This window comes from Myotis nattereri, assembly GCF_964212035.1.
Source record: "Myotis nattereri genome assembly, chromosome: 2".
NCBI classification, from domain to species: domain Eukaryota; kingdom Metazoa; phylum Chordata; class Mammalia; order Chiroptera; family Vespertilionidae; genus Myotis; species Myotis nattereri.
In genome coordinates this window covers 198,971,379-198,997,752 of record NC_138076.1, presented here as the reverse complement: position 1 = coordinate 198,997,752, position 26,374 = coordinate 198,971,379, and the positions used below count along the sequence as shown (strand labels likewise).

The following is a 26,374-nucleotide window of genomic DNA, read 5'->3' as shown; positions in this document are numbered from 1 at the left end:
TTTGATATTTTATAAATGTGTTTAATTCTCAGCTGCTGAGATGGAAAAGAGAATTTCAGCTGTATTGTTTTCTTTATTTAATATTATTTTTTATTTCAGAGAGGAAGGGAGAGGGAGAGAACATCAATAATGAGAGAGAATCATTGATCAGCTGCCTCCTGCAGGCCCCACACTGTGGAAACTTAATCGGAAACCCGGGCATGTGCCCTGACTGGGAAGTGAACCATGACCTCCTGGTTCATAGGTCGAAGCTCAGCGATTGAGCCCCGCCAACTGGGCTGTGGTGTTTTCTTAAGAGGCACAATCAGAAAAGAAAGCCAGACTGTGCTGGGCTCTGCTGGGACTTTGTACTCCCAGTGGGAAGGGTTGGGAGCCTTCGGTTTGAGTGTGGACAACTGGGTTGCATTTTACTTAAAAGGTGTTCTGCAGTTCCTTTCTTGGCGAAGATGACAGCGCCAGAAAGCTTGGGTGTGAACACTGTCATTCTCCCTAAATGCAAAGTTGACTGGCTCCTTCTCACAAAACCCCCAATGTCCATGTGTTTTATTTCTACACCTTCCAACTGATGAAGTATAGAAGGAGGGGGAATGGGGTGATCACCACGGGTGAATACCATTTGTTTTCTGGACTTCCCCACCCAGACCTCCCCACTTGGAGCTAAAAGTCATGAAGCAGGTGAACGTAAGGGTACCTTAGGGCCAGGGCAGCCAGATTCAGATACCAGGGGAAGTCCCATGGGCAGTGACCCTTGGGTGTCTACACTAAACCTGAGCATCTGAATCAACCAATTCAAAGTTTTCTTGATTTTTTTTTCTGTAATGAAGGAGATTGCCACATTGGCAGTCAGATATGCCCAAGCCCCCCAAATCTACTTAAGGAAACAACCTCCCAGGTTTAGAAACAGTTCTGAAAACCAAGCAGAAAGCTTATAACCCAGTATGATCATGCTGGCTGACAATCTCCAAGTCAATACGTGGAATGTTAGTTTCAACTCTGCAATGTGTTGGTGACAGTCACTGTTGGCCAGATTACAATTGTGGAGACTTAATCAGAAAAATCCCAATTGATTTGCTTTTTTATTTCTGGGAAACATTTTTACTGGAGCATAAACTTGTGTTATCCCTTAAATGATAGACAGTTGATTTTAAAAGTTCCCAAACTCACTGAAGATATCATTGCTACCGCTATGTCTAAATTTCAAGAACGGCTTTGGCATTTGGAGTTTTTTCTAACCTGGAGCAACTCTCCACCCCATTTGCATTTGAAAAACCATGAATAGCAATACATTTTCAGTGTGTGAGTTTGACACTGGCTTAGATGAACAACCTTAGCAAGCTTCAACCACCAATGATTAGATCTCTCCTCACAGATGACTACTCTTTGGAAGTATATGCACCAAGAAAAGAAAGTAATATATACTACTGTTGAAAAAAAAGGTATAAGCACCAAAAGACATGCAAAAGGTAATATTGGGTGAATAAAGACACTAAAGAAGACACTAAATAAATAAGTCCTCAGGGTGGTCCTCTGCATATTTTCAAATCTAGAGCAAAGGCAAAGTGCATATGCTGGTGATAGGTGGAGCCGACCTCTTTATGACTATATGACTATGTGCCTAGATTTTTCTCTTTTTTTAATATTTTCTTTATTGATTTTTAGAGAGAGAGAGAGGAAGGGAGAGGGAGAAAGAAAAAATACATCAATGTGATAGCAGAATATTGATAGGCTGCCTCCTACATGCACCCTCTCCCCCCTCCCCCCACCCTCCCCGGGGATCAAGCCCACAACCCAGGCATATGCCCTGACCAGGAATCGAACCTTTTGGTGCATGGGACTGACACCCAACCAACTGAGCTACACAGGCCAGGGCTATGCCTGGGTTCTTCAGTAATTTGGGGACATTGACCTCAACTGGCTATCCAGGGTCCCCATCCCAGTGTCCTGCAATGTAGCTGATCTGCCCCAATCTGACAACGGATTGGGAGAGAGCAGGGGACTCAGGACAATAGTCTAGGACCGTGGTCGGCAAACTGCAGCTCTCGAGCCACATGTGGCTCTTTGGCCCCTTGCGTGTGGCTCTTCCTAAGCCTTAGGAGTACTCTAATTAAGTTAATAACAATGTACCTACATATATAGTTTAAGTTTAAAAAATTTGGCTCTCAAAAGAAATTTCAATCGTTGTGCTGTTGATATTTGGCTCTGTTGACTAATGAGTTTGCCGACCACTGGTCTAGGAGTTGCTGTGTGAGGACTAAAGTAGACAGGCAGTATTTGGAAGAGTAGAAAAAAGCAATGGTGCAACGCCACACTGGTGGGGTTGGACTGTAGAAGGCCGAGGAACACTACCAGCAACCAGGGCTGCAGGGCTGGTTTCAGAAGTCATGGAGGACCCACAATTAAAGGACCTTGACCCCTCAGGTCGTGGCGTGGAAGGAACTGTGCTCGGACACCTAGATGCTAGCAGTGTTTGCACTAGCATCTTTGTACGACACTTTGTTCCGTAGCAAAGACCAACCTCTGATGCCCACAGCCGGGGAGGGGCAGGTACATAAACTCCAGAGTCCTGCTGTTGGTCTGTACCAGAGATTTCTCCCCTGGGAAGTGTTATCTTGGTGAGCACTTTGATTTGAAGAGAAGGACGTGGACATGTAGACACATTGGAAGACTTGGCATCTTTAGTTACTGGTGACCACTAGGCCTATAATTAGGCTCAACCCAGTCACACCTTAACATTTATATTTGATGTTTTCGTTGCCCTTTCTTCATAAACAGCCCTCTCGTAACCACTACATCTCTTTAATCCTGCCCTGGTACAGTCGAGGGGTTGGTTCAACCCCACCTGGACAAGTAGAGTGGTTAAGGGACTGTCCCGCAGTCACACAGCCAATTGATCTTGGAGAAGGACTAAAACTTGACTTTCCCACCCCCCTAGCCCAGTGGTTCTCAACCTTGGCTGCACATTAGAATCACCTGGCAATCTTTTTAAAATCCTGATTTCTGGGCCTCATCCTCCGGAAATTCTGTTTCTTTGTTATGGGGTGGGGCCACAACATTAGTAACAAAGAAACAATTTCCGGAGGATGAGGCCCAGAAATCAGGATTTTAAAAAGATTCCCAGGTGATTCTAATGTGCAGCCAAGGTTGAGAACCACTGCTTCTAGGCTCCTTAGAACATGCGTAAGTGTGGGGGCTGAGCAATGTAAGAGTTCATTTTAAACTGAGGTGTGTCACCTGTCCCTCATGATGATGTCAGTGTTTCAGTAGTGAGATCCTCACCACATTTTGGCACTGTGGATATATCAAGTTCTGCTAAAAAATACCTCCCTCGCCTGGCTGGCGTGGCTCAGTGGTTGAGCGTCAACCTATGAACTGGAGGTCAGGGTTCGATTCCGGTCAAGGGCACATGCCCGGGTTGTGGGCTCAATCCCCAGTAAGGGGAGTGCAGGAGGCAGCCAATCAATGATTCCCTCTCATCATTGATGTTTCTATCTCTCTCTCCCTCTCCCTCCCTCTCTGAAATCAATTTTAAAATTTAAAAAAAAAAAAAAACCTCCCTACACAGGCCCAGGGCCACAATGCTGTCATACACCATTGAAAATCATCAAGCATGACATCTTATCATTTGGCAAGATTCAGGAAATTTAGTGCAATAAAAACCATGGGGCACTTTTCACTGTAATGCTTTCCCAAGAAGTTGACCCACTGTATGCTGGTAAATGATCTCAAGAACACGAAATGGCCCTAACCGGTTTGGCTCAGACTGAAGGGTTGCAGGTTCGATTCCGGTCAAGGGCATGTACCTCAGTTGCAGGCTCAGTCCTCGGCCCAATCACTGGCTGGGTTGGGGTGCAAGGGGGAGGCAACCAATCGATGTGTCTCTCACATCGATGTTTCTCTCTGTGTGTCTCTCCCCCTCCCTTCCACTTAAAAATCAATGGGAAAAATGTCCTTGGGTGAGGATTAACCAAAAAAAAAAACCATGAAATGCCAATTTAGTTAACAGTTGGAGCCAAAGTTCTTTTTCCGGTAATAGTGAATCCTGGACAGGTGAGACCAGATCCACCCAGACTTCCCAAGGTACTGACAGCCCCCAATTAAAATGATGGTAGAGGCTCTCAGCACCTGCCTCCGTCGTACCTGTAAAGGCTTTGTAGATCTTATTATTTTTAAATTCATTTTAAGACTCACTCATTCCTAATTCATATTTCTATTCGAAGAAATGCTATCCAAATGCCAGAAGAGGCTCATGACCTCCTGTTTTGAAACCGTATATCTTGCAATAGAATGTTACTTGTTTATGGGATTCCAATTTCAATTTGAGTTATAGTTGACAGAGCACTGCATGTAATGTCAACAGACATGGCCCTGGTGAAGGATGTCTTAATTTAATTTTCTTTTATGTGTTAATTCTGTAATTGCTTCCCAGCGACACAGCTCAGGAGAGTGAGGGACATGAAGTCCTCGCTGGGGCTGCTGGCAGGGAAAGACATTTTCTACATCTTTGTAGACATTGATGTGTATACATGGAACATTATATTGCCGACAGGTTATTTAAGACTGTGCAATTAAAACCCAATTAGGCTAACTAAAGTATTGAGGATTTTAGACCTATGACAACTGCAGAAAACAAAAATGGGATATTACAAGATAAAAAATGCATGATTACGTGAAAAATTTTTTGCTTTTTAAATACAGTGGGACCTTGACTTATGAGTTTAATTTGTTCCATGACGGAGCTCGTAACTCAAATTACTCGTATGTCAAATCAAAAGTGAACGCCGAAACCGGTTTGGCTCAGTGGATAGAGCGTCGGCCTGCGGACTGAAAGGTCCCGGGTTCAATTCCGGTCAAGGGCATGTACCTAGGTTGTGGGCACTTCCCCAGTGGGGGATGTGCAGGAGACAGCTGATCGATGTTTCTAACTCTCTATCTCTCTCCCTTCCTCTCTGTAAAAAATCAATAAAATATATTTTAAAAAAAAATCAAAAGTGAACGAGTGAGACACGTGATGCTGGGCTGATGTTGTGGCGTTCACTGTGACGTTCGCTACGCCAACTAGCGGTGGGGTATCTGAAGCTGGCTCATAACCCGAATTTTAGCTCGCAACTCAAAGCAAAAAATCGGCCAAGAGACGGCTCGTATCTCGAAAAACTCATTAGTCGGGACACTCGTAAGTCAAGGCCCCACTGTACATCTGTGTATCAAAAGAAGTTTCTAGCAGGGGTCTGCAGCCAAGGATGCTCCTTAGTCATCTTGTGCTTCAGGATAATGGTACTTATACCTTTCCTCACTCACCTCCCGCCAGTGATCCTCAGAGGCAGGTTGGGATGAGGGTGCTGGCAGAGAGATGGCATAAAGAAATGCTACAGAGAGAAAAATGAAATTATGTTAAACCAGTGAGAGCTGGGTAGGGATGAGGGGCATCAAAATTATTTGAAAGAGCCCGGCCAGTGTGGCTCAGTGGTTGAGTGCTGACCTATGAACCAGGAGGTCACAGTTCAATTCCCAATCAGGACACATGCTCAGGTTGCAGGCTTGATCCCCAGTGGGGAGCATGTACACAGTGTCACCCCCAAAACCCCACCTCAAACAAGGCATCCAAGGCCCAAATAGTGCAGTGTGGTCTTTCCTTCATCCAACCCCTACACCTTAGCCTGCACAGAGTCAAGAGACAGCACCTTGTCCTAGCTGGGTGGCTCAGTGGATAGAGCGTCAACCTGCAGACTAATGGGTCCCAGGTTCAATTCCAGTCAAGGGCACATGCCCAGGTTGCAGGCTTGATCCCCATTGGGGAGCATGCAGGAGACAGCCAATCAATGATTCTCTCTCATCATTGATGTTTCTATCTCTCTCTCCCTCGCCTTTCCTCTCTGAAATCAATAAAAATATATTTTTTTAAAAAGAGAGAGAGACAGCACCTTGGTACTTCTGCCTGCCTGCTGCCTTCTTCTGCACCGACTTTGGCCCTGGGGCAGGAGGGGCAGGGAGCAGACAGGGGTGGGACGATGGTGCGGATCAGCCTGCTTGGGGCAGAGTTCCTCCCAGCGTGCAGACCGGGGCAGGAGGAGGCCGCCCTGCCTATCCACAGGTGCCCGTGGGGAATGGAGACAGGAAGGTGATTAGCAATTACTCTTTATAAAGAAGCGGCTGCCACCCCAACTGCTTCTGTGCGCAGCACCTGGTGAGCACCGCTGCTCCAGGATGTGACTATTTTAGGTTGTTTTTAATTAAACGAGCACATGCCTTCCAGACCTGGCATACACTTACTACGGAGAGTTTGTTGGATCACTTTGAATGTTTCTGGTCTAGAACATTCTAGGAAGGGAGAAAGCGGCTGCTTCTCTGGTCATTTGCCTTGGTTCTAAAATATGCTGGTGTGTGCCCTGGCTGGTTTGGCTCAGTGGATAGAGCATCCGCCTGTGGATTGAAGGGTCCCGAGTTCGATTCCGGCCAAGAGCACCTTCCTTAGTTGCAGGGTTCCCAGCCCTGGTCGAGGGCATGTGGGAAACAACCAATCGATGTGTCTCTCTCACATCGGTGTTTCTCTCTGTCTCTCCCTCTCCTTTCCACTCTCTCTAAAATACAGTGGAAAAAATATCCTTGAGTGAGGATTTTTAAAAAATAATAATAAAATAAAATATGCTGGTTTGCAAAGGAAAGTAATGGTCATTTGTGTCATTTCTTCCAGAACATAATTGCCGAGCATGAAATTCGTAACATCTCCTGTGCCGCCCAGGACCCGGAAGACCTCTCCACGTTTGCTTACATCACAAAAGATTTGAAGTCCAATCACCACTACTGTCACGTGTTTACCGCCTTCGATGTGGTGAGTAGCTGCCCTCTACGGACAGTTTAAATCTTTTCCCAAATGTACCTGGAATGTATTGAAAGCCCAACTTGCCATTAAGCTACTTGGCATGTTTACCCCAAATGAAGGTATACCTAGTACAAGGTATTGTGCAGACTCAGTTTTCCTGAGTGTTTTCTGTATCACTCCACTTCTACCTGGTATCGAAAATGTTGTTGCTCAACTACTAACTTCACTTTTCAGATCTGACGAATCCCTTTCTTTCTCTGGTATCAAAATATAGGAAATGTCTTCCAGCCTCCGGTCCCTTCACCGTGCCTGTCCGTTTCTCTGGTTACTGTTTCTGAATAGTAGGACATAATAGTCTGGGTTTGTTTGGACGAAAAATAAATGTCAGTGCCTCATACAATATCTGTGGCTTTCTATTTTGAATAGCAGTCAAATTAGACACCCACAAAAATAATTGGGAACACCAACATTTGGCCCATTGGCTTAGTCCAGTGGTTCTCAACCTTCTGGCCCTTTAAATACAGTTCCTCATGTTGTGACCCAACCATAAAATTATTTTCGTTGCTACTTCATAACTGTAATGTTGCTACTCTTATGAATCGTAATGTAAATATCTGATATGCAGGATGGTCTTAGGTGACCCCTGTGAAAGGGTCGTTCGACCATCAAAGGGGTCGCGACCCACAGGTTGAGAACCGCTGGCTTAGTCGGAAGTTAGTCTTATAATGATGTCCTCATGGTGTTGTACCTCTTAGAGTCCTATTTGTTATTAGGTCTAAAAAATAACCCATATAGTACAAACTTGGAAAATGAAAACAATTCTAGAAAACAACAAGTGTTCCTGTAATACACACACATCTTCAAGATGGTACAAATTGAATGGCGTTCTGCATTTGAAGCAGATAGAACAGATATGGCTGTAACCAGAAATACTTCAGAATCAGGAGAATTCTAAAATGTCACTTTAATTTGACAGTTCTCTGTTCAGTGTGTTTGAAATATACATAAAGAATTGTAGCCAGAACCGGTTTGGCTCAGTGGATAGAGTGTCAGCCTGCGGACTGAAAGGTCCCAGGTTCGATTCCGGTCAAGGGCATGTACCTGGGTTGCGGGCACATCCCCAGTAGGAGATGTGCAGGAGGCAGCTGATCGATGTTTCTCTCTCATCGATGTTTCTAACTCTCTATCTCTCTCCCTTCCTCTCGGTAGAAAATCAATAAAATATATATATTAAAAAAAAAAAAAAAGAATGTGAGTACATATCCTAAAAAAAAAAAAAAAGAATTGTAGCTAGAACCGGTTTGGCTCAGTGGATAGAGCGTCGGCCTGCGGACTGAAAGGTCCCAGGTTCAATTCCGGTCAAGGGCATGTGCCTGGGTTGCGGGCACATCCCCAGTAGGAGATGTGCAGGAGGCAGCTGATCGATGTTTCTCTCTCATCGATGTTTCTAACTCTCTATCTCTCTCCCTTCCTCTCGGTAAAAAATCAATAAAATATATATATATAAAAAAAAAAGAATGTGAGTACATATCCTTAAAAAAAAAAAAAAAAAAGAATTGTAGCCAGAACCGGTTTGGCTCAGTGGATAGAGCGTCGGTCTGCGGACTGAAAGGTCCCAGGTTCGATTCCGGTCAAGGGCATGTACCTGGGTTGCGGGCACATCCCCAGTAGGAGATGTGCAGGAGGCAGCTGATCGATGTTTCTCTCTCATTGTTGTTTCTAACTCTCTATCTCTCTCCCTTCCTCTCTGTAAAAAATGAATAAAAAATATATATAAAAAGAATGTGAGTACATATGCTAAAAAAAAAAAAAAAAGAATTGTATCAACCCTAGCCCATTTGGCTCAGTGGATAGAGTGTCAGCCTGCAGAATGAAGGTTCCCGGGTGAGATTCTGGTCAAGGGCATGTGCCGGGGTTGTGGGCTTAATCCTCAGTAGGGGGCGTGCCGGAGGCAGCCGATCAATGATTCTCTCTCATCATTGATGTTTCTATCTCTCTCTCCCTCTCCTTTTCTCTCTGAAATCAATAAAAATATTTTTTAAATGGTTTCTTACCCCAAAAAAGGAATTACATCGATACTGCAGTGTAATATATTCTTGGGAGTTCAATGTCAGGGATAAGACTTCTTGAAACAGTCTGTTTGAGTTCTGCCAACCATGCATGGACCACACACCACCACAATGCAAAATTTACACCATTCTAAGGTATGTCAGACTCTAAGGTAGATCATGCTAAGATATGATCCAGAGCATGGATCACTCTGCATGTGGCTCATTCCTTTCAGTTTTTGAGGCTTGAATGTTCATGTGCCTTTAAACAATTCCCTCTATTTTAGGAGCCCTGGGGAGACTAGTATAAAAGTTACATGTGGCAACAGTAAGGGCTGCAAAGCAAAGCCCTCAGAGGCGGCTCCTAATATCTCTGGATGTGTTTCTTTGCATGGAATCGACCGTGATTGATTAAAGTCACTTCAGGAGTAGGTTTCTGGTGACGTAAGCATATTCTTGTGAAATGCGGTTGTCTCTTTAAGCAGCAAAATTCCATCCTATCCACCTATATTTTGGTTTGCAGGAAACCCCTTTCCCTGTGGCAGTCGGACTGCTGTCATGGAAAGAACAGGCAGGTCAGAGTTCACACCCCCTACAGCTCCCCGTTCCCTGGTCTTAGACAAGCTGTAGGACTTTCCTGAGTTGCTATCCTTGGTATATAAAACGGGTCCAAGGATTTACACCTCATAGGTTTTCATGGGAATAGAAATGAAGGAACATTGTAGAGTGCCTCATAAATAATAGGTGTTGGACGTGAGCTCCATTTCCACCTGTCTGCTCTCCTCGCCTGCCGACATTACCACTGGCCCCTTTTTCTGCTAAGAGATATAAGATAGAGTTGCCGGAAGTGTATTTATGGTTCAAAGTTTTCCCATTGCCCTTGTAAAAGAAATGAAAGAATAGGAAGCAATACATAAATAAAACAGGACTCATAGAAAACATCGACTCTGCAGGCCTCAAACTGGCGTATTGCCTCCATTTGTTTTCACTGAATGTCAACATTAATATTCCGGTACTTTTTAGGGTGAAGTCCAGCCTTTCCTTGAGTATTGTAGCATTTTTTTCTAAATTAAAAATATTTAATTTGCCTTCATAAGAGTATCCAAACGTTATTCTACATTTGAACTAAAACTGATACCCATGGACCATCTGCCCCCTTGAGGTTTTTAACTATATGTGTACGCGACACGAGAATACTGGGATGAAACATGGGGAAAAAGTAGTTTAGTGTTTCATTTTTAAGACCAACGTGATATCCCTGATCCATTTGGAAATCGTGTGGAGAATGGCTTCGTCTTCTATGTCTTCGTCCAGATGTTTGACTTCATGTAGATATTCACTAGCTTAGGATTCCAGTATCCGCTCCAAATGATTTTCATCTCCCACCACAAAACCACCATTTCAGTCCTCTGAACAGTTTGTCTGACTTCAAAAATAGTAAAAAGGCCACCAGCCTTGACCTGGGCCTTTGAGCGATTCTGAGATGCAACAAGCTTTGCTGGAGCTAAAATAAGCCTCTTTGAGCATGGATTTTGTATCTTTATGTAGGGCAGCTCCATATTCAGTCCAGTCTTGAAGCCTTAAAATTCTTTTGATACGAGTCAGTCCTCTGGGCTGCCCAAATGGCAAAGAAGGGAGGGAAGAACGGAAGGAGGGAGGAAAGAGAGAGAGAGAAAGAAAGAGGGGAGGAGGAGAAGGAAAGAAAGAAAGAAAGAAAGAAAGAAAGAAAGAAAGAAAGAAAGAAAGAAAGAAAGAAAGAAAGAGAAGAAAGAAAGAAAGAAAGAAAGAAAGAAAGAAAGAAAGAAAGAAAGAAAGAAAGAAAGAAAGAAAAGAAAAAAGAAAAGAGGCAGGGATGGAGAGAGAGGGAAGCAAGAGAGGAAAGAAAATACTTTGAGTATACGTTTAATCTTTTAGCTGACACGTATGAATACATATACATTTTTCATTGCAAAGTTATTGCCACTTTGACCTTATAGACGTTTTATGGGTCGCATGATGTTTTTGCGTGTCTGCTACCGTCAGGAATATGTAGTGGCCCCTAGGATGCTTCCAGTTCATGGAGAGTTAGATTTGAAATTCAGAGCATTTTCCCACAGAGATCCTGTGACCTGGGAAGGGAGGCCCAAGCCCCTACAAAAGCTAGCATGTGAGCTGAACGTACTTCACTCACTCTGGGGCATGGCCGAGCGTCCTGTGCTCAGACTCCGGGAGGGGTGCAGTGTGCCTCTTCCCAAGTGCTTTCCTTAGGCAGCCTTTTGGGGAGAGCACCTGCAGGGGTGGCGTCCTGCAGAACACACCTCAGGAAGTGTTATACCTACTGATCTCTAAGCCTGTTCCCATTTCTTAGACTCTGTGCCCATTCCGCTTGTGGTATTTTCAGTTTTAGATGACAGGTGGATAAAAAGACTAGAGCAAAGATGGCATGGGGGTTCCCAAGACAAAAAGCCAGCACCTCCCCACAGCACGCACCAGGCCTGCTTTGCCTTCTAGACTCGCAGTCTTGTGGCAGCTGATTTCCATTCACATGTCTAACCTGCTGGGCCCGGAGCAGCCCGCATAGAACAAAAGGCTTCCCACCTTCCCGGCAGGGGGAACTTAGGGGAAGAGGGAGCAGTAGGATTTGGTAGAAACGAAGGGGGTGTTATGAGACTAGACGTGTGGGGTTCAAAACATGGATTCAGCAATGCTCTCCGCCACTCTCATCTCAAACTACTGAAGGGGTGTTCCCTGCTGCTAGGATTACAGGGGGTTGGGGGGCTGAGGATTTCAGTGGCCACCAGTTCCCAAGGCTGCAGTGATCATCCTTCGAAGGCCACCATAGGTAAGGGACATATATATATTATCCTATATAATAAAAGGCTAATAAGGTCACATATGTAATACCTTAGTCAATAAAGAAAAATAAATAAATACCTAATATGCAAAGTGACCAAATGGCGGAACGACCAGTCTCTATGATGCACACTGACCATCAAGGGGCAGACACTCAATGCAGGAGCTGCCCCCTGGTGGTCAGTGCACTCCCACAGGGAAAGTGCCACTCAGCCAGAGCACAGAGCTGGGCTCACGGCTGGTGAGCGCAGTGGTAGTGGCGGGGAGCAGGCCTAAAATGGCAGTCGGACATCCCCCAAGGGCTCCCAGACTTCAAGAGGATGCAGGCCGGTTGAGGGACCACCCTGCCCTGAGTGCACAAATTTTGTGCACTGGGCCTCTAGTATATGTATATTACTCACTCAGTTAATCCAATTTCTAAGTCATAGAATCCAGGTAGATCAGAGAGACTTTGATGCATTCTCTGTGGGAGTATTGGGTCTATTTTTAAAAACTGGGAAGGACCTCATTCAATAGTTTTAAAACAGGAAGGTTGTTTTTTAAACTTTGTTCATAGCCAGCATTAAAGCCGTGATTGTTGCTAGACCCTCGCTAATTCTCACCTCTCTATAAAGAGTATATCTGCAGTCCTTCATAGTTTAACCATGCCCATTTTCCTCTTACTTGCAACTCCCAAACCCTGTAACCTTCAGTGGGCAGCACGCGGTCCGGCCAAACAAACGGCCAGCCCACTGGGACGTGGGGGTGAGCCATGGCGCCACCTGCAAACAGGGCCTGGGTTCTGCCTGGAAAACAGTCCCCAGCCCTCTCTGCGAAAGAATGAGGGGGCACTAAACCCCAAGGTGGCAGGTAAAGAACAAATAAGAGTCTTTCGAGCCAGATTTTTCTCACGCTTTTAATTATCAAAACGGAAAGGCTTATCCTGTTGATGATAAAATTATTCATCTTCATTTGAATAAAGTTCACAACATACCAAGAAGGAAATTCACCCACAGTCCCCACGCGCCGTGGCAACCACTGGTAACACGTGGATACATCGTACCTGTTTCCCACGCACATGGACAGGTGCCACCCAGTTTTGTATGTATACATATGTTTTCGCTTACAGTCTTTTCTCTAGTTTTTTTAAATGACTCAGCTTTCATTTGAAAGGGCTGCCCCGTGTTCCACGTCGAGGCTCTATGCAGAGTACGTCATCAGACCCCTACTAATGAAAAATGTTAAACGCTATCATGAATGTTCTTGCAAACATGCCATTGAACCCTTGAGCCCAAAAGATTTTCAAACCAGGAGTTTCCAACACAGACAAATCCTAGTGGTGCCCCAGTTTATATAAATTAACCATCTGGTGTGGTGGTCAGAGCTTGTCCTAGGGGACAGATTTCCCACGGTCTCTACTGCAGTTTTTCTTTTTTAATTTTTTTCTTTATTGATTAAGGCAGGGGTCCTCAAACTACGGCCCGCGGGCCACATGCAAATATAGATATTGTATTTGTTCCCGTTTTGTTTTTTTACTTCAAAATAAGATATGTGCAGTGTGCATAGGAATTTGTTCATAGTTTTTTTTTTTTAACTATAGTCTGGCCCTCCAACGGTCTGAGGGACAGTGAACTGGCCCCCTGTTTAAAAAGTTTGAGGACCCCTGGATTAAGGTATTACATATGTGTCTTTATCTCCCCATTGCTCCCCCCAACCCCCCCACTCATGCCCTCACCTCCCTGGTGTCTGTCCATTGGTTAAACTTATATGCATGCATACAAGTCCTTTGATTGATCTCTGCCCCTTATCCCCACCCCCACCCTCCACCTCCCCTACCTTCCCTTTGAGGTTTCAAGGTCTGATCTGATGCTTTTCTGTCTCTGGATCTGTTTTCGTCCTCTGCTGTGGTTTTTCTAACGCAACCTCGATACTTGGGTTCTCACTAGGAAAGAATTCAGAGCAAGACCCAAACTGTAAGAAAATATTTATTTAGTAAATTACAAAGGTAGACGAAGTCATTCCTGGAAGAAATGGCCTTCGGAAACAAGTGATGGAAGTAAAAGAAGGGCCCTTGGAGCTTGGGAGTGAGGAAGCTAATGGTAAAGTGCCTAGGGCTGGGAGGGGGAGGGAGAGGGAAAAGGGAAAGGCGTGGCCATGCTCCCGGGGAAAGGAGAGCTCTGGGGCCTCCATCCTCAGGGTTTTAAGGGTGGAGATTTTAGGGGCGGTCCCAGGGAAAGATCTCCACAGAATATTCAGCAGCTTTCCAGGTGTGTCCTTGCAGGGTTGTGGTCTCCCCTGCATTGATTGGCCGACACCAGGGCAGGGGGTCATTATTCCATGCAGCCGGTCCTGACCTCAGCCTTGGCTGGTTTCATTGCTTATCTCGGCCTGGAGCTGAAATACAACTTGAGGCCCACATGTTATCTCCAGGGAGGAAAGGCCAGGGGGTCCAAACCACATGCCCAGCCATATGTTAGGGGAGGAAAAGTCACCCTGGGGGCGAGGTCCCACCCTACAATTGATTTTCCGTTGCTAGGCACCCGGGGCTTTTCAGCCTGGTGACCTGCTATACCTGGCCCATTGTCCTTGCTCTGCTCACGTCTGTCCAACTGCCTACAGCAAGTACAGCCTGTGACTAGGACTCAGGAGGACAAAGGGGGGGGGCGGGAATTTCTCTGTCTCTCTATAAGCCTCTCCTGCCCGCCCGCCACCCCCCCCCCCCCATCATTCAGCAAACACTTCCTGGGCCCTTACTGCAGGCCAGGCCACAGGGACTGAGCCCTGACACAGGGGGCAGCTCAGCCCGCATCCATGGGGATGTTCAACTGCAGTCCTGCCTGCCTTACAGGCCCACAGCAAATACAAGCAGCCCACACAGTCTCCAGTTTGCAAAACAAAAACAAGGTTGCATCCCTGGATGATAATCAGGATCTATCCTTAAAGTAGGATGGCTCCTCAGCTTCCTCTACTGTAGCAATTCTTCATCCACCGATTAAAGTTCCTGGCGGGGGGAGGGAAGGTCAGTGCTTCGGTGGGCAGTTGTCCCCATTAAATCATGACTCAGAGCCTCTGCTGGACACAGTGTTGCCTCCGGTAGGGCCTGCAGGGTGAGAATCCCTGTGCTGGTGGCTCGTGTCCAGTCTCAAAGGACACCCTTCGCTGTTGGCTGCCTCTCCACTGGTCCTGACGTGAGACCCAGGCAACCGGCATGCCCTACCCCAACCCAGATGCTTCGATCTCCCGGAGCTTCTGGGTTTAATGTTTTCAAGTGGTCTTTTTTTTCTTTTTTTTTTTTTTTAAACAGTTTGCAGAAGTCTTTCACCTTAAGTGTGGTTCTAAGCCCGTGGTTCTCAACCTTGGCTGCACATTAGAATCACCTGGGAATCTTTTTAAAATCCTGATTTCTGGGCCTTATCCTCCAGAAATTCTGTTTCTTTGTTATGGGGTGGAGCCACAACATTAGTAACAAAGAAAGAGAATTTCCGGAGGGTGGGGCCCAGAAATCAGGATTCTAAAAAGATTCCCAGGTGATTCTAATGTGCAGCCACGGTTGAGAACCACTGTTCTAAGCTGTAGTGGCCAAGGGTAGGGCCTGCCAGAACTCCTGGACTCCAACCCCAGCTCAGCCAGCTGCTGGCTTCATGAGCAAGTTATTTAACCCTTTCTAAGCTTAATTATCCCACAAGCAAAACAGGAATAATAATAGCCCATGGCACGGGCTGTCGGGATTAAACGAGTCCGCCTGTAGAGCACAGTAAATAGTCAATGTTGTCTGGTATGGCCATTAAGGAACTGTTGCCCTGAGTGATTCTCAGAACAACCCAGTGAGGTGGGCACTGCGTATGTCATTATCCCCGTTTTCAAATAAGGGAACTGAGGCTCAGTGCATGCTCTTCCCAGTAATCACCCCCCACACCTGCACCAAGCACCCCCGTACCAGACACCCCCGTACCAAACACGCGCACACCTGGGCCGCCTTCCTTCCTGGGTGGTCCATGGGAGGTAGGAAATACTCAAGGCCAATCGCCAGAGTAAGTGTGACTCCGGAAAGAGACTCCCTGGAAAGGCCAACGCAGGAACTTTCCAGTAAGCGAGGAGGGGCAGGGGGAGCCGTGGTCGGAGACAGCCCAGTCTCAGCGTTGGAGAGACGGGAGGTTAGGCTCTGTGGCTTGTGGCCTGTGGGAAGGGACACCTTAGCATTCGCTGTGCCCTGTGGCCGGGATGGGTCGAGGCGTCAGCCACTTCCCTGCGGCCAGGGCTGGAGCCGAGCCTCAGGACTGGCCTCCTGAGGCCGCACACAGTTCACCCCACCCAGCTCTGAGACTGAGGCGCCTCCTCCCGCAGCCTGGACAAGGGTCCCGCCAGCCTTCTTCAGGACTGCATGGTGCTCCAGCGACCTGTGGGTGCTTACACACCACCCCGAAAGTTGATGGCAGAAAACAACACCCTTTCAAAAAATAGATATTTATATGGATTTCAGAGAGCAAGCAAGAGGGAGAGGGAGAGGGAGATAGAAACCTCAATGATTAGAGAGGATCATTGACCAGCTGCCCCTTGCACGCCCCCTACTGGGGATCGAGCCTGCCCCTCCATCCCCCCCTCAGAATGTGTCCTGGCCAGGAATCGAACCATGATCTCCTGATTCATACATAGGTTGATGCTCAGCCAATGAGCCACGCTAGCTGGGCTACAACACCCGTTTTATTATGTTTACAATTCCGTGAGTCAGGAATCTGGGCAGAACACGGCAGTTCTGCTCTGCTCTGCTCTGCCCGGCAATACCAGGGGCCTCTGCGGGGGTGGCTCAGGTGGCTGCAGGTGCTGGGGCAGCTGGACGGGGGACCTCTGTCTGAGCCTGAGGTCCTCCCCGTGTGACATCTCCTGCAGCTCCAATGTCGGGGGGCACTCCTCCCCTCGGTGTGTTGAGCCTGGGCCAGGATGGCTGCTGTTGATCCCCGGGCAGCCTCCCCACGGCCAGCTCAGACATCCTCGCAGCGTTGCAATCTCAGGTGTTCAGACCTCTTACCTGTGGCTGGTTGCCCTCAGAGCCAGTGTTCCCAGAGGCCCAGGTGGAAGCTGCCAGACTCCCTATAATCTAATCTTAAAGGGCCAGCGTGTCATTCCTGCTGCATCCTGCTATCTGGGAGCCAGCAAAGCGCATTCAGATTCTAGGAGGCGGAGGAGCAGCTGAGCCCGCTCAGCGGGGAATGTGGCAGCCAGCTTGGAGACCAGTGACCGCACGGGGAGGGCTAGGAACATGAACTTTGTTTGAGTCACAAACATCAGTTCATACCACAGCTCGGTAACCTTCTAGCTGTGTGATGTCAGACAAGTGACTTAACCTCTCTGAGCTTCAATTTTTTTATCTATAAAATAAGGATAATGATATTCTACCACAGATGCTTATGGTAATGTTACAGAAGACCGGAGAAAAACCAAGCACTGCTTAGAGAAATGGAGTTACACTTTATTATTATTACGCAGAGAAAAATGTCTTTCAAATTCTAAGCAAACAAAGGAAGAAGCATTCTCTTTTTATATCTTTTCAGGCCTTTGTGTATGTTACTTTTGCAGATAACTTGTAACCTTGAGTACATATTATATCTAACAAACACCTGGCATGAGAATATTATCAGTATCAGCCTATCAGCCCCTTCCGTTAGCTGGCTAGCTTGCAAGGTCAGACAGTTAAGTTTTTATCTTTTTCTATTATTCAAACTAAAACAGCTATTTTACAGAATAAGGGACTATCTAAAAAATAAGAGTTTACAATGACAGAGTTTATAGGACAAGGGACTGTCTAACAATAGCAGAGAATTTCAGACAGCAGTTTTTATACAAGGTGGAGGTTACTATGCTTCAGTAAGACTAAGATGAGATCATTGTAGGGCTGTGCACAGTGCCTAATACCAACTGAGTTCTCCCTGCGTAGTAGGCACACTACGCGGAGTAATAACTTGGTAGTGTTACTCCTCTGGTTTGCCGTTTTGCTATTCCTTCATTCTCCCAGCATCTGCTAGGTGCCTGCAGTGTGCCAGGCACAGTCTCGGGCTCAGGCCGCCCCACAGGGGCAAGGACAACATGTTGCAAGCAGAGACCAGTTGGGCTTTCAGGTTTTTAATTAGTTCCTGGTGTTAGAAAGCGGTGTCAGTGGGCTAGCCAGTGCCAGCCGGCATCGTTGGGGAAGCAAGGGCTTGTCACCTACACCTCTCGGCTATTTCAACATTATCTTTGGCCTCATCCCATAGAGTCTCCTGCTCTCTCCCCTTTTTAAGTGGGAGGGTGGGGGGCAGGCTGTTACTAAGGAGAAGCAGGAGAAATGAGTCTGCCCACCCCACCCCCCCCGGGTCGGAGTGTGTCCCAGGTCCCATCTGACCAGCATGTGTCCGCTCAGGGCCCTGGCATGTTGGTGGCACAGCACTCAGCATGCCACCAGCTGCTCCTTGCACCGCACATCCATGGGCCCTCCCTGACCTCCGGAATCCATACCTCACACACTGAGAAGAGAAAATATAGGAAGGTAACAATGCCCTGTATCCGATACATAATCATGAAAGAAGGGCTCTGCAAAGCATTCTAAAATAACGCAGAAAGCAAGACGTCAGAGAGAGTGCTGGCCAAACTAGGAGAGGCCATTTGGCAGGCAACCTCCGCCCCACAGTCTGGTCTCCGTGTCTTTATTTGAGCAGCTTTCTAACACCAGGAACTAATTAAAAACGAAGGGGCAGAGCTTCTGACCCAGCACTTTTCGCAACCTTTACACGTCCCATAATAGGCCTGTGGAAAATCGCACTTGCTCAAGTGACCATCTTTGACTTTCACGTGAAGACACTGGAGCTTTAAGGAGCTCCCACTTGGAGGAACTTGTTTTTAGGTTAGTGATAAAGGAGTTCACACTCACGAAGCTCGCTGTTCCCGCATCTGAAAGCTGATGGTGTGGAATCCCTGAATCGCCGGCTTCCCCTTACTGACCCAGAGCACAGATGTCTGCTACGTATCCCTGACAGCTGGACTTCAGCCATCTCCATGGTAGACGAACAAGTTCAAGAGCCCACGACTTCCTGCGGAGGCTACAGAAGTCAGCAGCCCCAGTCCGCCTTTCAGAGCCCAGGAGTGTCGGCAGTGGGAGGGCTCAGCCCTCCTCCACTATCATTTGTTGGTGCCTTACTCATTTTCCAGTCTGACTCATCCTTGGAGGCAAACGGGCTCAGCGTTCATTGCAGGAAGTGCCTGGCCGGCTGTGTGAGGTTCACCGTCTCCAAGCAGCCCACACCTGTCCTGTGGGGCCATCATTTCCCAACAGGTAGCTCCAAGGAGAAGACATTCTCTGTCAAATTAACTCTCGCGCCCAAAGGCGTTTCTCCCATTCGGGTCTAAGACCGAGCCAGTCTGGCATTGGTCGGAAATGTGGTTGATCCAGAAACCCATGGCCCTTCCACATGGCTTCTGAAAGCCGTCCTGCATTGCCCACTACGTCTCATCAAGTGGGATCAGCACCGAACAGTCCTGAGACTCATGGGAACTTAGTTATTCTCTGTGCTCAATTGGGAGGAACAGGGGAGGAGGGGGAGGGGGGGTAGATTGCATAAGCAGAACGCTCTTTCTGTGGTTTTGAAAAACTATGGACAGATGTCCAGGGACATTCGTCAGAATGAAAACTTGGGACAGACTGACAGCTCTCTGTGACCAATGGACGCCTCCTTTGAATGGGCTGTGACCTCAGGGGGTATTGTCCAGACCCTGCCTCTTTGGGGTCAGACAGTGTCCTGTTTTCTCGGGGAGAGCAGGCAGGGTGGAGCTATTCTCAGAAGAGAAGGCAGAAATCAAAGATTCACACCGGGAGAAGAGAAAGGGAAGCTGGAAGTCGCCTGGAGGGAGTGATTGAAGGTCTGAAGGAAAGAGCCTTCCTCCCGGCCTGCCTTGGCACGGAGCTGGGGCCTAACAGAATCTCCTGTCTCTTGCTGATTTGATGATAAAATATGGAGTGGACCCCCCCGGGAGAGCAACCGCCTGGAGAAGTAGATGGATAATTGGCTCTGCTGGCGTGCTTGCTGCTGGGCCTGTGAGCCGCCCGCCAGCATGACTAACGCCTCTCCCTCCGCCTAAATTAGATTCTGATTGTGTTTCAGCGATGTTCACTGAATCGCAGATGTTGGAGGTAAAAAGACCCAAACTTCTGAGGAACACCTCCCGTGGAGCTTGCGGGGTTGTCACAGGCACGGCTGGGCACTCTCGGGCATCAGGCCAGAGGTGCCCCCTCCCTTCCCGGCCTGGGGAGCAAGCCAGCTGCCCACAGGGGCTCTGAACGGAGTGGGCTCCGGGCCAGCGGGTGGGGGCGGGGAGAAGTGGGAAGTAGGCTCCTTAGCTCGGCCGTAAGCAAGTGCCTGGCCTCGGTGACTAAATCCTGGTGTAGACCCTGAGTTGGGCCCGGAGTGTCCCCTTCTCCGCACATCTGCAGACTCACTGCCAGGGCAGGTGGAGTGGTTCAAGGTCCCCGCAGGTTCACCCCCACAGACTCCTCAGCCACTGGACTTCTCCAGTCCGCAGTGCCATCATCGTAAACGCTTCCTGGTTTCTCTTGCAGAATTTAGCCTATGAAATCATCCTGACGCTGGGACAGGCCTTTGAAGTGGCTTACCAGCTCGCACTGCAGGCCAGGAAAGGGGGCCATTCCTCCACGCTTCCAGAAAGCTTTGAGAACAAGCCCTCCAAGCCCATCCCCAAGCCCCGCGTCAGCATCCGCAAGTCCGTGGTAAGTAGGAAGGAAGCAGATGCTGGGGAAACCTGGACCAGAGCGGGAGGGGCTGCTCCCCGGGTGCCTGTGGGTCGGGGTGCCGGTTAGACTCAGGGCCTGCCTTTCTTCACCTTTTCCTTGGCCTCCTTCCGGCACATGTCTGCCATCCTCTCAGCCCAGTTCCTGGAAAGCAGGGGGGACCATCTGCCTGAACCTGCAGGCTCCCAAGAAAACACCACCCGCTCTGTCTCCTCTGGCAGCCAGGAGGGGCTGGGCCCTGCTGCTGTCCTTGTGAATCTTTTCTGAAGGTCCCAGTGTGGAAACAATGTTCCCTGAGCCTCCGGGAGCCATCCCACCCGGGGAAGCCTCCTCGAGCCCCTGGCCTGTAGGGAGGTTGGCAGAGGTTCACGGTGAAGGTGACTCTACCCAGAGGAAGCTGGAGGCACAGGCCTTGGGCAGTCGGAGCAGAGCTGCACCGACTTTTGAGTTTGGGGTTTGGGGAAGTCTAGATGGCTGGCCCCTGGCCCCTCCTCCTCGTCCTCTGCCTTCCTCCAGGAATCTTCTCCCCTGCCCTCCCAGGAGCTCTGCAGACACCCTGTCTTACAGACTTGCATGCCTCCAGAGCGCCCTCCTCTGGTAGTAGCAACACCCAGAAGCGGAATGCTCCCAACGGCTTCTGCTTCGTATGGCCCCCTAGAAACGCAGGGCAGGCCTGTCCTTCCATTTGTAACTCCCTCCCCTCCCACCAACCCCTGGCCCCAGGGCCCTGGGGGAGATGCAGGATTTCTAATGTGTGTGGAGAGGCACCTCTCTTTGTGACCTTGTGATAACCTTTGTGACCTTGTGGGTTCTTGTTGGCAATCTTCTTTTTGGCCTCTGCTCCTGTCACCATTCTCGGCAACATCAATGTCCCCGGGGTGGTCCCTGCCCCGGGCCTCTGTTCCTTGCCAGCTCACTCTGGGGCTCCACCCGCCTCAGCCATCACACCATGCTCAGCCCTCCTCGCTGATCATCACCAGGGACTGGGCGCCTCCGAAAACCTGTCCTTCACGCCCTGCCCCCTGATGCCCTGGTCCTCCCTTCACAGCCCTTCCTCCCCTTTCCGGCCTGGTCCTGACACACTCCCAGAACTCAGAACTCCAGACTCACAGGGTCAGATTTCTTCAGCATTTTACAGACACCTGAAATGGGGTATGTCCAGGGCAGGATGGTTGGTTCTCCCCACAAGGTTGTTTGTGATCTTTCCCAGCTCAGTAAACGACACAACCATTCCCCACGGTGCTCCAGCCGTAAATCTAGACATCACCCTGGACTCCTGGCTTCCCCTCGGCCTGCGTCCAGCCCAGGAGCAGCTTCCGTCCACTCAGCCTCTAAAACGTGTCTCAGATCTGCCCACTCCTCTCCATTCCTGTCACTCTTCTCACCCCGGGAGGGTCCAGCACCGCTCCTCCCTAAAACAACAGGAGTACACCTCCTAGCAGACCCCCGGCCACCACACAGCACCTAGGGTCTTCTCAGATCATAGATCAGAGCCCGGCAGGTGTGGCTCAGGGGATTGAGCGTCACCCCATTCACCAAGAGGTCACCGGTTGGATTCCTGGTCAGGGCACATGCCTGGGTTGCAAGCAGGCTTGATCCCCAGGGGACGTGCAGGAGGCAGCTGGTCAATGTTCCTCTCTTATCAGTCTTCCTTTCGCTCCCTCTCCCTTCCTCTCTCTCTAAAATCTTTTTAAAATATTAAAAATAACAAGCCCATAGGTCAGATCATGGTACCACTGCCCAGCTCCCTAAAGCCTGACTTCCCACTGTACTTCTCTCTGACGCTCAGGCCTTTCTGTTCCTGGGAGACAAAGCTCACTCCTCCCCAAGGCCTCTGTCCCACCTGGCCTCATGTCCCCCTGATTTCCACGTGGCTGACTCTGTCATTCAGATCTCAGTACATGAGGGGGCTTTTTCTGGGCCACGCTCCCTCGTCACACTCAAGCTTATCACCGGCTCTTAATTCTGTGCAGCATTTATAAATGGAGATTTACTGTCTCTCTTCCCCTACAAAAAATATGAGTTACATATCCAGGCCCGCATCTCATTCCCCGTCCCTTCTCAAGTGCCTTGTACATGGTCCATATGCAGTAAGTGTGATCGAAAGAGCAAATAAATGATTCTCACAGCCAACAGCCCTGAAGTCCTGCTGGGGTGGTGTTGGCCTCTGAGTAGCGGTAGATTGCGTGTTTCCACCCCATACAGGTACCACATAACAGGCATCAGCCTTTCTCTCTCAAAGCAGATCGACCCTTCTGAGCAAAAGACTCTGGCCAACCTGCCGTGGATTGTGGAGCCGGGACAAGAAGCCAAGAGGGGAATTAATACCAAGTATGAGACCACGATTTTCTGATACTCACCGTCCTCCCGCCCTCGTGGTGCCTTGCACGCCGAGCAGCCCGGAGCAGGCTTCCCTTCCCGCCTCCGTTCCCACCCAGCCCAGGAGGGAGACTGCTCTGTTTGTGTGGCCTTGTCACAGGCGAAAGGCCACTGGCCATTCCTGGGGACGTTCTTTCTGCACCAGTGACAGAAAGCGCAGCCGAAACCCTGAGAGGCACGAGCTGAGATTTCCGCGGGCTCCCGACTCCCCTCCCTGTCACCACCCAAGGTATTTCCAATGACTTGGCCCCCACACTTGCTTTGCTGTCGTTGGGGATAAACATCTTTTTAAAAAGTGCAGGGGACCTCTAATACTGCCTAAAAGTATAAAAATCTTGCGTTTTTCACTGTCCACAGTTTTAAAGGTAGAATCAGAACAGAACAGCCCCCACAAAGCATCTGTAAAATCATTCTATCACTGAGCATCATTTCATGCAACAAAAACCACCCTCCATAGTGGCCAGGAAACCCTGCCTCCCAATTTCTATATTTGTGGTTTTTTATGTCATCAACTATGTCAGCTAAAGAAAACCTTCACACCTACGAACTGATTCAAAATTTACAAATGATTTAAAGCAGAGAAATTTATTATGCACAGGAAAATGTGTCTTGTATTCAATATTTTTACTAAAAAGATGTTTCATTAATGCATTGATAAGCAAACGAGGTTAGTTGTGAGGGATGTTTCCAGTTTCGTTCGTCTCAAGTAACTAAATCTCTACTGCTACGACTAAGAAGGTAGGCTGAGCGTGGGACGGTCCTGGGACTCTCCCCGGGGCACGAGATTCGGGCAAGCAGACGGCGGGGGGAGGGGGGGGGGTCCCCCACCCCAAGTGCTGACGCAGCCACACACCTGCAGAGATCGTTTTTTTAAATCTTCACAGTGTTTTAAAGAACATGTTAAAATAAAAACCTAGGGCTCCTGCTGTCAAGATTTCTGTCATGGAAAACTTGTTTGAGAAAGGTGTTAATAAAATTCTATTGCAAAAATTTGTTTTCTAGAAAAAATAAATACAAAAAAAAAAAAGAAGAGATTCCAAAGTAATAAAACTCTTTTTCTTGACACAGAAAAATAAATGTTTGCTTACTATTTGATTAAATAAAATTTACTTACATTTCATTAAGCTATTTTACTTTTTTTAATGTCTCTGTGGAGTATTTGTATGATAAATACCATAATGTATATTTATGTAGAATCAAATTATATACAGTACCAATATCATTATAGAAAAAAATAACGTTTTAATGTATATTGTTCTAACTGACCATATTGTGGATCATTTTGAAGTTCACTATAGAGATATTGATAAATTGTGGGACTGTCTTAATGTTGCTTTTTTTTTTAAAAAAATTAACCAATATGATTTTAAACCTGAGAATATCAGTTACATTCATCAGTTGGTGAGTTTTGGAAGATAACTACATTTTATTTCAAACTGACACATGTATATGGTTTCAGTTCCGTGTGGAAGAATTTTAATATAATATTAAATTACTTGAACTGAACAGTTCCTTGTACATATTTTGCCTATTCACTGTCGATATGTATGTAGAAAATGGAAAGTAAAATATCACATCTATGGTACCAAAAGGAAACTGTATAGAAGCAAAGTGAATAGTAGCTTTGCCGAAACAGAAACATACATGTAAATATGCTTGGGCTTCCAGTTATAAATTTTGTAATTTTTGTCATTATTTATATCCTATAAAAAAGCACACAGAATAAAAAGGAGATTGTACAGCCGCCAGTGCCTGGCATTGTTCTGTGAGCACTTCCTGCTTCCATTTAGGAGGGGAACCAGAGGGCCAGCCCTCTCAGCATGCATAGCCGAAGGGATCTTTACACGGGCACAATAATTGAGGAAATCTGCTCATCTCCAAGTTCAACCCGTCTGAAAAGATGCAGTGGCCTTCACAGCTTGAATTTCAGCCAAAAAGCCCCCGTTGTCTTGGTTGAAATATTAAAGTGGGCTGTGAGGAGAAATTGCCAAAACAGAAATTTCTAAAAGAGGAAGTGACCACGAACTGGGTCACTTTTATAGGATCACAGAGATGGCAGGTTGGGTAAAGCATCTGCGTGTTTGTCTTAGCTCAGGCTGCCATCATGAAATACCATAGTCTGATGAGCTTAACCAATGCATTTAATTTCTTACAATTCTGAAGGCTGGAAAGTCCAATGTCAAGTCCAAGCCCGCACAGTGGTTTTCATAGAAGGCACTTTCTCTTGGCTTGTAGGCGGTCGCCATCATGCTGTTTGCTCACATGACCTCTGTGTGTGTGAGCCCAGGTGGGGAGCAGCAAGCTTGCTGGTGTCTCTTCTTACAAGGACACTAATCCCATCATGAGGGCCCCACCCTTATGACCCCATCTAACCCTAATTATCTCCCAAAGGCCCATCTTCAAATACTATCACATTGGAGGATTAGGGCTTCAACATGTGAATTTTGAGGGGACACCAACATTCCATAACAACATTCATCAATCCTTTCATTTTTCCTAAAACGCATGTGCCAGCTGTGAATTGAGTGGTAATAGGGCCATGTTAGAGACACACCGGGGAAGATCAGTGGTTCACATTCCATACCCTGTGGCTTTCAGATCTCTCCACTGCTGGATCCAAGTCTGTTACTCTGCAAAACACATGCCAAAGCAAACTTGGGGCACTCCCAGCCTGAAATGCAGAGGCCCAGGGCTTTGAACCCCAAAGAGCTAAAACCATCCTGCAATGGGATGGCAGTCACAGAGGCAGAAGGGCGGGTTTCCTGAAGGAAGGTTTGGGCTGGAAATTTAGATGGTAATGCTTCAATTGAGCTACTTTGGCCTTTTATCTTTGCTAACCAAAGGTCAGTATTGCTTTTATTCATTATCTCCATGGATCAAATGCTTATTTGCATCAGTTATGGCCCCAGCACAAAGCGGATGGCACACTCCAATTAGGATCATTTAAGAGTTTAATAAATAAAATACTTACATAGGTGTTGGCAGCCTGTAGGGTAATAGAGGGGGTAGAGCAGTGTCCCTGGGCTGGTGATGGGCTGAGAGGGAATGGGAGAGGAGGGGGCCGCATACAGGTTGAGGAATGTGGCCTGGTGCAGGGGCCCTCAGCAAGAGAGCCAGGGATTAAAATACTTTGATCTCAGCCCTGGCCAGTGTGGCTCAGTTGGTTGAGTGTTGTTCTGTGTCCTGAAAGGTTACTGGTTCAATTCCCTGTCGGGGCACGTGCCTGGGTTGTGGGTTCCATCCCCGGACTGGGTGTGTATGGAAGGCAATCAATGTATGTTTCTCTCTCTTTCTCTCTCTAAGCGGGTGAGGATTAATACATATTTATATGGCCCTGACCAATTTGGCTTAGTGGATAGAATGTCGGCCTGTAGACTGAAGGATCCCAGGTTTGATTCCGGCCAAGGGCACATGCCTGGGTTTCGGGCTCAATCCCCAGTTGGGGGCATGCAGGAGGCAGCCAATCAATGATTCTCTCTCTCCCTCTCCCTTCCTCTCAGAAATCAATAAAAATATATATGTATCCTGATCTCACTCTACCTTCCA

The 26,374-nt window shown here is 47.7% G+C and overlaps 1 protein-coding gene across 9 annotated transcripts in view; it reads left to right on the top strand.

Moving 5' to 3' along the window:
• ANKS1B (ankyrin repeat and sterile alpha motif domain containing 1B) overlaps nucleotides 1-24,346 on the top strand; it is an 812,878-nt gene extending 788,532 nt beyond the window's left edge. For 6 of the 9 annotated variants that reach the window (XM_081080965.1, XM_081080961.1, XM_081080962.1 and 3 more), the window contains 3 exons: nucleotides 6,689-6,826; nucleotides 20,261-20,428; nucleotides 22,692-24,346. In XM_081080965.1, coding sequence (XP_080937091.1) covers nucleotides 6,689-6,826; nucleotides 20,261-20,428; nucleotides 22,692-22,802 — 417 coding nt within the window. In that variant the 3' untranslated portion in view covers nucleotides 22,803-24,346. The remainder of the gene's footprint in view (nucleotides 1-6,688; nucleotides 6,827-20,260; nucleotides 20,429-22,691) is intronic. The other 3 variants (XM_081080964.1, XM_081080960.1, XM_081080966.1) reach the window with 1 other exon arrangement.
• The last annotated feature ends 2,028 nt before the right edge of the window (nucleotides 24,347-26,374 follow it).